This window comes from Talpa europaea, assembly GCF_964194135.1.
Source record: "Talpa europaea genome assembly, chromosome: 1".
Classification (NCBI taxonomy): Eukaryota; Metazoa; Chordata; class Mammalia; order Eulipotyphla; family Talpidae; genus Talpa; species Talpa europaea.
The window spans coordinates 3,478,109-3,490,478 of NC_140073.1; the positions used below are offsets into that span (position 1 = coordinate 3,478,109).

Here is a 12,370-nt window from a genome sequence, read left to right on the forward strand (position 1 = left end):
TTCTTAAAAAAAAAAAAAAAAAAAAGTATGACTGTTGCACTAATCCAGTCCAGATCCTGACAATCCTGAAAATTGGTTGAGAGCATTAGAGACAATGCTCTCAAAGCAGAATGACTGACTTCCTTTAAAACGGTAGCCAGGGCCTGCCCTGGCGGTGCAGCAGTTGAGCGCTGGGTCACGAAGCTGCCCGCAGCCTCTGCAGCACCGATTTGATCCCCGGCCGCAGGCGAGGGTCCCACATGGCGCGACAGACCTTTCCTGCTGCCCGCTGCTCCCCTCAGCAGTGTATTTCATCAGTCTGCCTGTTCTGGTGAATTCTCTCACCCTCCTGCGCTTCTGACTGTACCCAGTGCTTGTATTTAAAAAAAAAAAAAAAAAAAAAAAAGTAAAATGGTAGCCAGACAGCATGTTGTCCAGTGCGAAAATATGTATTGCCCATGTTGAACCTTCTGTTACCACACCTCAGAAACCTGAGCTTTTGGTCACTGACCATTCCTATCAACAAAATTTTGTATGTGACATTATTTTTTCTCCCTCTCAGAATGTAAGTACCAGAACTACTATGAATCCGCAGCACCTAGAACAATACCTTGCAGAGAAAATTACTCAGAAGTTACTTGTTGAATCAATACTGCCAGTCTCCACCTTTCAAAACTTGCCCCAACCCATCAGACTAAGGGAATGTAGTGATAGAAATAAAGGTGCAGATCAGTAACGGATCTTGTTTTTGAAGAGAAAAAGGGACCAAAGTAAATCCAACCCTCCAAGTGGCGGTGGTAGAAAACCAGTCCAGCCAGGGACGACGAATACAAGGAAATTACCTGGCCTAGATGTGAGCCATGGCCTTTGATATTGAATCGACCATTTCCCATCTGTAGAAGCTAGTAACTGTTCCGTCCCCAGTCCACTAACTCCACCCAGTTGTCCTCAGCTGTAGTCTTACATACATCATTTGATCTCTCTCCAAAGTCAGGCTTCCATGTTCAACAATGATGTGTATTTTCAGGGTAAGAGGAATTATCAGTATACTGGACAGAAAAATGATTTCTGGGAGGAGTAAATGAGGTAAAACAACCCTTCCTTTTCCGAGACCTCTGCCTTGGAAGTCAAGTTAGATGTACTGACTGACAGGCTGGCTGGACAGCGGCAGTGAGGCGTGGAGGCCTGTTTCAGAAGACCTGCAGCTCAAAGCTATTTACTAAGCTTGTAAGGGTGGACCCATGAGGGAAACTACTAGAATAAGGCTACCTACCTGGTTCCTCTTCAGTAACCCCTTTTCCTCTGTATCTGCAAATCCTATCTGCAATAAGCCCCACCCCCCACCCTCTACTCTTCCAGAACAAATAAAGAACCCAGACACAAACCCAAGCAAGAACTCTCTCACAGCACACATGCCCTAAGTTGAAAAACCATTTATTTCACTGGAAAGAAAAGTGATTCAACTCTAGATAGTCTGGCAAAAAGACTCAGGAGTAGTGACAGACACTCTCACCAAGTCACTCCCAAATCCAACACCCACTGGAAGCAGGAGGCAGGGAGACAGCCCCACCAGTTTCTGCACACAATGAGGCCTGCTGGGAGAACAGAACATGAATGGGAAACTACAGAAGAAAAGAACAGGAAAATGGGCAGGAGAGAGGAAAGAAGAGGTCTGAACTTTAGCAAGGTAAATTAAGGTCCACGGTTCCTGAGGGACTGAACGCACAGAGCCGAGAACGTCCCGGAGACGGGGTACCACGAAGGGTGTATTCTCATGCACAACCGCAGCTTGGAATTTCAGCCCACACACATCCCACCTGAAAGAGAGCACAATACAGGGGCTTTACAGCAAAGCTCAAAAGGGCTTTCCCATTTAAACGTCAAAGAACATCTTTACAATGTTTGGTATCTTGACTCTCCTTTTAACTTGTACCCATCCCCAGTATCACAGTAATTTCTAAGAGTGGCACAAACTTGAAGGCCAGGGAAGCGCTGGGAAGGCTAGGCAATCCCAGACTGGGGCCTTTCTCTAGAGTAAATAGCAAATTTTCTTTCATGACAGTAGGCAAAGACATGGCTATTCTCTTGATGTTAACCTGAACATTCCTCAGAGAAGACAATTTCACATCACAAGCTGCTGTCACTGGAGGGCAGGAAAAGGGAAGGTTTCAAAAAGTTCTGTGGGGTAGTAAGTCAAAAGTATGGTTTCAATCTGGGAGTCACTACAAGGCCCCAGTTAAAAAACATTCGAGGTCTAGGCAAAGTAGTATCAAGTAAACAAGCTGTAAGACCTGAGAACATGCAAATTTTGCCTAGGGAAGAAATTAAGAGAAGGTACTGGATGGAGGGCATGTGAAAACCACACATCAAGTCACTCAAGTTTCTCTGCCAGTCCTGTCAGTGAGTTGCTATACCATGTCCGTGGGCAAATCACATACCTTCTGCCCTAACTGCAACGATGACAGAGCAGCACCTACCCTGTCACTACAGGGAGGTAACATCTGGGACACACTGGGGGGGGGGGGCTACTCAAAACAAAGGGTGCTGACAATCACCCTTGAATACAACAGCAATCTCCAACACCTAGAGCCCAAAGCTGGCAAGCATCAGAAGAGAATATATTCAAGTAGAGCCAAATGGATCATGAGGCTCCAAATGTTTAGCAGAGGAAAAGGCCAGAGGACTCAAGGCAGAGTTGGTGGTTTCAAGAGTAGCAAATAACTGTAGCTCGTCGGAAGATAAAGGGAGTGATGTGCTTAAGGCAAAGCTCCCAACTCTGATTTCGGCATTACCAAAGAGTAAAGCTAACAGGTGTGAATATGTATTTATATTAGCACATACCTTGAAGAAGTGGAGAGGATGTCAAACCTAGCACTGTGGGTACAGTTAAAGGAAAAAACCTGAATAAACAGGTTCTTAGAGGTCAAATTCATAGATAAAGCAATGGGATGGGCACTAAATTGAAGGAATGAATCTAAGCTGAGTGGAGAAGGTGAATTTAAGTCTATGCCCTAAATTCCACATCAAACTCAACTTTATAAATTGAAAGAAGATATCTTTCTACTCTTCTTTACCCCAACTTACCATCAGATAATTTTTTCTATAAAGCTCACAGGGATCGAAGGTTCAGGAATGTCAGAAATACGCTGCTTCAAGATTAAGATGACGCCATTTTGGTAGTTTCACAGTAACTGGACCCTCAGTAGTGATGATCAGTTAACTAGTTATGGATTTTATCATCACAGGTCACAGCAGACCTTTCACATAGCACAAGTAATGTCGCACACCTAGGAATTTCAACAAAGGTTCTGAGAAACAGCACACCTGAGTCAGAATGTCTGGGTCCCAGGTTCAGCTCAATTACAGCACACCATTCTTGGGCTGCTTTCCCAGCTGAATAGAATCAAATTGACTCTCACGACTAGGAGCCCTGGCAAGTAGCCGTGAGGACTAACATCGTTGACATATTTCAAAGTTCAGCAGTTGGGGCTTTGCCTTAGCCTCTGAACTAGGCCTAGGAACCTCACCCTAACCCTGCCAAAAGCAAAGCAAGCAGGGCAGCCTAACTGAAGCCTTTAGGCTGCAGGAGGGATGGCAAAATCAGAACAAGGGACACCCCACCGCTCTCACCTCAAGCTTTAAAAGGCTGAGTACCGCGCCCGATCCGCATACTGCTCCCGCTCATACCGGGCCATGTCGTACAGGGAATTCCGCGCGGCCGCTGAAGCTTGGGACAACTCACTCTCATGCCCGTAACCGTAGCCCTCTCCAACAGTGGGGACTGGGCCTGTAGCGCGACGCAGGGGGCTCCGATCCCGCCCGTAATATGAAGTGGAAGCTGCAGTAACAGCAGCAGCAGCTGCTGCAGCAGCAGCAGCTGTAGCAGCAGCAGCTCCTGAGGTCGGCAACAGGTGTCTATCGTAGGGATCGAGAGAGGTGGAGGTGAGGTGACTGGCCATGGCTGTGTTCTGGACTTGTGGCAGCTGGGACAGGGTCTGCTCTGCGTAATTATACGCGGAGGCAGCTGCAGCCGCCACTGCCTCATAGGACCGGGCAGCACGGCAGCGCTTGTAGTAGGCATCGAGCGCTCCGTACGCGTTGTTGTAATACAACGAATCCCCATAGCTCATGGTGTAAGGCGTACGCACTGCTCCGTACTGCTCATTATACTGCTCGGTAAAGTCCGCCACGCGGCCCGAACGATCTATCGGACACTCTTTGGACCAGTGCCCCTCCTTCCCGCACCGATAGCAGCCGCTCTGGTCTCCCATCCCGGGCGCGGTCCTAAGCCGGCTGGTGGACAACTGCACGTGCATTCGTTTGCCTTGAAGAAACAGACGCAAGAAGGGTTGCTATCACTCTTCGTCATAGCTCCAGCCCCTACCCCAGACACCGGGCCTAGCAATGGCTTTACCCAGACGACCTAAGGCGGGGGGGGGGGGGGGGGGGGCGCTCCCAAAAAGGGGAAAGAAAAAAAAAAAAGCCAACATATAAATAAATATAATGACCTGATCTCAAAGATCAATTAGAGGAAGACGTGTTTCAGCCGTGACGCTATTTGAATGCTTAAGAAACTGCTCTCACTCAAAAACAAGCATCTGCTCATTTGCCAAATGACTAGACAAAAGCAACTCCTGCGACCCAACTTCCGAAGACGTCCCGGTGAGAGCTCTCCCACAAGATTCCGACACCTTCCGTCTTCACCATCAAGGCTGATTTCACGAAGCGGGAGACTACAAGGCCAGTCGTGCACTCACACAACACCCCAAAAATCAGAGAGAAGAGAGTAAGTTACCATTGCCAGAGTGATCCAGGCTTGTGTCATGGCTGGGTGCAGCAGGCAAGTTTTAAGACTTTTGGGGAAAACACACTCACACACGTGGCGGAGAGGCATAAAACAAGCCGAAGGATATCCTTTCTTACCTGCGGCCTTTAAATTGTTGGTTCATTCTAACAAGGATTCTTTACCATCTAGAAGCTAATTTCAGTGACCCCCAATAGGCTCAAAGGAAACAGGGGCGGCACTTCACAAGATGACTGCATTTTTATTGAAAGATTATTAAAAATGTGAAGGGGGAGGATGAGAAAAGTCAAGAAAAACCATTAGTCAGTGAATCAGACTGTTCCTTGTAGCAAGATCCAAATAACTTTTATCCTAAAACTAAGGCTCTGAGAGCCAAAGAACCTGTATTACCATTTTTTCCTGAAAATAACAATTTGTATTCTAGAAAAGAAACACATTACTTCTGAAAACCTAACCAAAGAAAAAAGTTGACTTTTGAACGTTTTCACAGAAGCAGTGTCCACCTACCACATCAGCCCATTTACTGGTAAGCAAAAGCTTTCCAGTGCAACTGGCCAAACCACCCAAACATACAGACGCGACAGAAGGGAATGGCCAGAATCAGGGGAGAAACAACAAGTAGGTCATCTACTCATCTAACATTGCAGAAAGTGGGAAACGTACAATTTTACCTGAAATTAGCAAACAGGAGACTAGGAAAGGGGGAGGGGATGGAAAGGCCAAAATAACAAAAAACTCCTGTTTCCACATTCCAGCTGGTGTTGCAGGTTAAAAGTTAAACTATGCAATTAAGTACTTAAGTGCTTTAAAGTGCATCTGTCTCCCTGGCATTTACCCATGGGGCTATTCTGGCATCAAACAAAACCAGAGAAAACAAGTATAACCAAGGAACCAACTCTGCACATCCAGGACATAAAGGTCATGAATAAACCTCCTGATTTAAAAATGCATGGATTCTAAAATCAGACAAAGCAACTATGTCTTTAAAAATACTTAGAACAGATTTCTCTAAATGGGCAAAAATAAATATACTCAACATCGAGACTGGGGAAAGGAAAAAGCCCACTCAAATACTGCTACTCTAGGCTCAGCCACCATGCACTGTGCAGACACCGCCGCGGAGAAGGGCTGACGGGAGACAAATACCCGCCAACAGCCAGCCAGCCAGCCAGCATCAAAGCAACTAGAGTTCAGGTGCCCCGAGTCAGACTACAAGGTAATTTGTCCTGAACCAGTCCACGCCACGCATCAGCTCCCCTTACCCACGTAACGCGACAACTCCTGTACAACTGCGTTCAAGAGTAGACGAGTGTCCAAAATTTAGGTGCCGTACCACAAACCCACACAAGGGCAGCCTTTGCTCCCAATTAAGTTGTTGACACAAAACAATTCTCAACTTACCAATTAAAAAAGGAAAACAAACTAGACCTGAGACACCTGGGACACATCTCTTTAATAATGCACGGCAATACCCACAACACAAGACATCTGTTACTTGGGGGGATGATGATCAGACACCTCCAGCTCTAACAAAGGTCAAAGTTAGGGAAATACCACAGACACTGCAATGACTCGCAACACGAGGAAGAGTCAGGAAAAGCAGTAGACACTACCACCTTTGGGCTAAAAAGGTTAGAATCTAAGTTAAAAATTTAACAAAGAGTTGTGAGTATACCCCGTAATTTTGAAGTAGTTACAAAGGGAAAAGGCTTTTTACTGACACTGGGGACCCCAAAGGGGGTGGGAGAAGCTAGCCACTGACTGTGGTTACCACCCCCCTTCACAAAGGCCTCTCTTAAGATAATACCTTCCAAACAAAGTGACAATGCACAGAAGCACTCAGGTTGCCCTCCAGGCACCCTGTGTCATCTAGTCAAGGCTCCAAGATAACACACCTCCAAGTGCTCTATTCACCAAGTATGTTAGAAATCTACCACCCAAACCACAGAAAAGGCACCGCCATACCTCCTCAGGATCTCAACACTCTTTTAATCGTAGAATGGCCTCATCCTCAAAGCAGAACCTCTTGGTACAAGCGTTAATAGAAAAGCAGTAAGAGCTGAGCCCTTTCAGAACTAGCTATCTAAATCTAGCTAGTCAATGTCAGTTATCTTTCCTGTGAAGTTATGAGTTGGGATGAGGTAGGGGAACTGAAAAGGGATTCACTCCTAAATGTGTTGGTTTAAGCTGCTTCTGCCTGGTTCTTCGTACGTACAATAACGCAGAATGCTGGTGATCATGCTGAAACAAATGCAGAGTGAAACACAGCAGTACGTTACCCCCTCCAAAAAATTCCCATGCATTCTCCATTTTAAGTCCACCACCTACACTTACTCCTTCACCATCAACCAGGCAACAGCTGGAGCTCTACCCCCAAAACCCTCCCTTTACTTATCCAACCTATTTTCTGAACATAGCCTATCTTCAGCCCTCCTCCCAAAGAGGGTGGTTCACCTTGAAACTCTGTGTTGTCAAGGCCCCTGATGGCCTCCACTGCATCCTCTGCCCGCTCCATGTGGACGAAGGCATAATCTTTCACGATGTCGCACTCGATGACCGGGCCATACTCCTCAAACTTGGCCCGAAGCTCCTTGTTGGTACAGGTGGGGCTGATGTTGCCCACATGCAATTTTGTGGAGGTTTTGCTCTTATTCTTGCTGGCTTCCACGTTGATGTTCACCCCGTGAAGCTTGTAGTGGTGCAGGTTGCGGATGGCATCCTCAGCCGCTGTCTTGTCCTCTATGTGCACGAAGCCGTAGTTCTTAATGATGTCACATTCCAGCACCTTCCCATACTGCTCGAAGAGGGAGCGGATCTCCTGCTCTGTGGCCTCCCGGGGCAGGTTTCCGATGAACAGCTTCACCATCTCGCCACAGCCTGGATGAGAAAAAACAAACTTTCTAACATAAGATCTTTAGGCCCATCAGTTTAAAGAATAAATCAATACTGTCATCTCCTTTCACACAATCATTTCCAGTTTTCCTTCTCATGCAACTCACGAACACCTCCTCCACACAATAATGAAAAGGAATACGGAGGCCAGCGACACGGGCTAGCGAACCTGTCTTGTTTTACAGGTATCTTGTATGGAGGACAAAGGATTCCGTAATATTTGCCGTTTCAAACAGGAGCGGAAATAACGCGAGGGCCGGGAGTACTGTGCTTTTCTATCCACGACAAGAACCGTTGGAAAACAAAGCTCTAGCTACTGGCTCGCTGGCCGGCCTGCCTGCAATTAGGAACCGTCTCTTCCTCTCGTCCCAAGAGGCAGCCGGCATGTCCGGAAAAGTGGGCCTTTAAAGCTACGTTTCGGGCTTTTCTTCGGAAGCAGTAAAAGGGCAAACGGGGTCAGGGCGCGAGTGCAGGAGCCGCGGCGTGGGTGCCTCTCCCGGGGAGCCGTCCTTCGGGCTCCCGCAGGAAGGAGAAACGTGCGGCCAGAGACCGGGGCTTCAGTCGCCTCCCACGTCTCGGGCCCGAAATTCTCGCAAGGGGTCGTGATCCCGACGGCCACACGCGCGTCTCCGGGTGGGAAATGGGGCGGGAAGCGGCGCCAGGCCCGGGGGCGCAGGGTGGGCCACAGGGGGACCCGAGGGAGGCCGTGGGGGAAGGGCTGCCCCGGGCTCCCCGCGCGACGCCGAGCACCGAGGCCGGCTCTCAGGCAAGGGGGCGGAGGCTGCGACCCCACCAGGGTGTCCCGGAGACCCAAGGGAATGAGACAAGATCTAGGGGGCAGGAGAGGCGAGAGAGGGGCCCGGGCTCGCTCACCAGCACGGAAACCAGCAGGGGATCTTCCTCGCGGCGCGGACGCTTCTGACAAAACGCTAAAATGGCGGCGGCCGCAGCGGTGACTCTGGGTAGAGGGGGAGGTGAGCCTGCCACCGGATTGGCCGTTCAGTGGAGCAAGAGACAGGCGTTCCCGTAGATCCTCTTCCTGATTGGCTGCCACGAATGCCAATTACCTGAGAGGCCGGGAAGAGGTGGAAACGTCAGTAACCCCGGAGCTTTTATGCGAAAGCCAATGAGCACGAACCTCGCGAAGCCGACGCCACTGATTGGCTAAGAGGTCAGCGAAGAGGCGGAACTACAAACGTGGACGTCGCCGGCGGGGCTCGGCGGGCCCTGAGGCGGGGCGAGCCACGGCCCCGAAGCGGCGTCCCGTAGCTTCGTGGCGCCAACTCGGGGAAGCCGCCGCGCTCCGCCGCTGCGCGTGCACACCCGGCAGCGCTCCGCCGCGTCTTCTACCGCCAGCCTCTGCCCCGTCCCCACCCCGCGGCCAGGACGCTGTGGACGGGGCTCACGCGGACCCAAGGCAGGTCAGACGCGGCGCGGCCCGCCGAGGAACCCACCTCCTGCCGCGGCCCCGCGAGTCCCAGCGCCCCCGCAAATTAACCCTCTTTCCGTAGGCGGCAAGAGGCGCTCTGGACAGGCACCGGGCCCCGCTCCAGTCAGGGCCCAGCCGGCCCCGTGTCGGCACTCGGGAGGGCGTGGAGGAGCCTCCCGGGGTCCGCGATGAATAAAGGGCGCCTCTGCGCGACCGGAGGTTGAGGAGACACCCGCGCCCCGCCCTGAGAAAAAAACGGAAGCAGCAATGGTTTTTGTTTTGTTTTATTGGGCGCCATCAGCCGGAGCAGCTGCAGGTTTAAACCGCTAGGACCGACCTGAACGGGAAGCGCCGAGGCACGACCTGCGGCACACAACACGCGTCCGAGTCACACCTCCTGAGGGCCGGCTCCCCCGTCACACCGCCCTCCGCTTCTTCACACAACCCCGTATTCACGGCGAGCAACGACCCCTTGGCACGGCAGTTTTTGAAGAGGAAGCTAAGGGGGGCGGGTGCTAGATGAAAGAACTTAAAACATGATCAAAGCAGTGACCTGTTTATGAAGTAGTCAGGAATGGAGATAAAAACAAGGAATATAAGCCACCCTACCCCCTCAAAAGGTGGGGACTCCTGAAAGATTAAGTCAAAATTCTGGGAATGGGTTTTAAAACCTGATAGACACAAATCAAATGATGAAAAACTAGTCAAGAACTTATTCTGAGGTGGAAATAGCTAGGAACCTAAAAGGATCAAAATATCACATTTACAGACGTCACTATTCTTGGTCCATTATTATTGCGGATTCAGATGCTGACACCGAGTAAAAAGCCACAGGATCAGTGAAAACCAACTCCATGTTCCATCAGCTGCACGTCTGCCCCTGCGAGGGGTCAGCATCAGGAGGTGGGCAACCCAAACTGCAGAGAAATGCATCTTGTATAGGAATTCTCAGCTCCTTCCAGTTTATCTTCCAAATTTTGTGTGTCCCAACAGCCCTGGAAATAAACTCTTCCAAAAAACCAAAGCATATGAGGTCGACTCATTCTATGCAACCAGGGCTCTGTGCAAGTCCAACAGGGGTAAACTGAGAATATAAATCTCAGGATCACAACTCAAGCCAGTATGCAGACCACTGCCCCCCTTCCCCAACCGTTACGTGACTTGCCTTGCCTTGCCTTCTGAAAGCCCTCCAGGTTATTTCTTTGTTCCACTTTGCAAGCTTATTCCCCTTGCTTTTAATACCCATTGGAACTGGAAACATGTCGAACTTTCCACACCCAATCTGATTCTTGCCAGAATCTCCCAATCTCTTTCAGAGCCATCATCATCAGTCCCCCACCCCAACTTTGCTGCACCCCACATCCCCTCTGCACTCCAGCACACTGGCCTTTTTGTCCCAAATTCATTCATCGATGTTTTCTCTCCAGATCCTTTACTGGCCACCTCATCTAAAGGCATTATTCCCCCACTCCAACTCTTGCAATCTACCCATGACTCCATGTTATTTTTCCAAATACTTACCACCACTTGAAATTGTTCCTTTTCTACATTCCTCCCACACTCTACCCCCAGCAAATGCTTGTCCTGCAAGGGCAGGGGGTTGTTTCCTGTTTCCTACTCTGCCATGGAGGCATTCAAGTATGTGTTGCCCAAGGTAACAAATGGATGAATGAATGAATGTGTTAACTTAGTAATAACCAAAAGGCAAGAAATTGCTCTGGATTTTCAGTCACTGTCAGTTTAGGAACATGGATATTTAGTGCTAAAAGCAAACATATTTACTTTTATCACCCAGTACACTTTCTAGCCTCCCTCAAACAGAAAAAGCACATGCTCAAAAGCCAGGACAGAGAGCCTCCCTGGTGGCCTAAGGGTTAAGCCTGAGGGTTGCCACAGAGAAAGCCCTCCACACCTCCAGAGGCCTGGCTTCAATCTTCTTGACCAGGGAAGCGGGCAGGAAGCCAGCCCACAGAACTCTCCTTGTCTCCCCGCTGCCCCCCTCAGCAGTGTATTTCAGTAGCTCAGCCTGTTCTGCTCCCCATTCTGGTGAATCCTCTTGTTCCCCACCCCACCCCACCCTCCCGGCCTACACCCCAGTTCTTCTACACAAAAATAAAATCCAGCGGGGGGGGGGGGGAGCCAGGACATGATCCATACTAGCAGCTTCCAATTACCAAGATCACCAGTTTGACAAATCCAAAATGAAGCTTTAGGTAGGGTACTTTGTAGCCTGAGTTTCTCTATGCTGTTCATCCTCCCAACTGTATTTTACCCTGCTATATGAGCTTAATATTTGTCCCTAAAAACCATAAGGTTTTTAAAGAGTTCTGGCTCAAATCCTCTGCTCTTTACCCCAACTATGGAAAATGGATTTTTTAAAAGAGATTTATGTATTTATGCATACCAGAGCTGGGGTACAGGCCAGAGATGCGAGGAGTGAGAGGACTCACCAGAGACAGAGTGGGGAACAGAACAGGCAGACTGACGGAAATACACTGCTGAGGGGAGCAGCAGGCAAGACAGGAGAGGTCTGCCTTGCCATGTGGGTTGCTCCCTGGCCAGCTGGGGATCAAACTTGTGTTGCAGAGGCTGTGGACTGCTTCATAGTATGGTGCTTAACACCTTGCGCCACCAGGGTGGCCTGGAAAATGTAGTTTTAAAGAAACCTGTCTAAAACAAAATATATGCTATATTTGCTGATCAGGTTACCAAAGCCCCCAAAAGTTGAAGTGATTTGACGAAAGTCATCCAGAAAGCTGACAATAAGCATGAATATATATTCTGGCTGCAGACCTTCAACAAGGGATTTTATATGCGTGCATGTAATGGAGAGACGAGGGCATGGAGGTGGGACTGTTGAAAGGGGAATGAGAGGCAAACCCAAATTTAGTATCAAAACACTGGTGCCAGTGAAAACCCCTCAAATGTGAATAAGCAGCATGTGTTAGTTTCACACCCTTGGGGTGTGTGTGTGTGTAAAATTTATGCACCTAGCAAGTAACTCTGGCTCCCACTCCAGAAGTTACAAGTTAAAAACCTATATCCCAGGCCTCCCTTTGGCGCAGGTGGTTGAGCGCCACACTATGAAGCTGTCCCCGACCTCTGCAGTGCTGGGTTCGATCCCGGCCAGCCAGCGAGAGTCCCACATGGCGTGGCAGACCTCTCCTGTCGCAACCACCACTTCCCTCAGCAGTGTATTTTGTCAGTCTGCCTGTTCTGTTCCCCGCTCTATCTCTGATGAATCCTCTCACCCTCCCGTGAATCTG

General features: G+C 49.4%; 1 protein-coding gene across 2 annotated transcripts; it reads right to left on the minus strand.

The window, feature by feature from the left end:
• Nucleotides 1-1,397: 1,397 nt before the first annotated feature.
• LOC311177629 (RNA-binding protein 4) lies at nt 1,398-7,649 on the minus strand (the record flags this gene model as incomplete). Of its 2 annotated transcripts, XM_084243806.1 has the most annotated exons (3): nt 1,398-1,796; nt 3,610-4,303; nt 7,238-7,649. In XM_084243806.1, 2 exons carry the CDS (start codon nt 7,647-7,649, stop codon nt 3,618-3,620), a joined length of 1,098 nt encoding a protein of 365 aa, XP_084099932.1. In that variant the 3' UTR covers nt 1,398-1,796; nt 3,610-3,617. The 2 variants fall into 2 exon arrangements, with proteins under 2 accessions (XP_084099932.1, XP_084099933.1); XM_084243807.1 differs by lacking the exon at nt 3,610-4,303.
• Nucleotides 7,650-12,370: the final 4,721 nt, after the last annotated feature.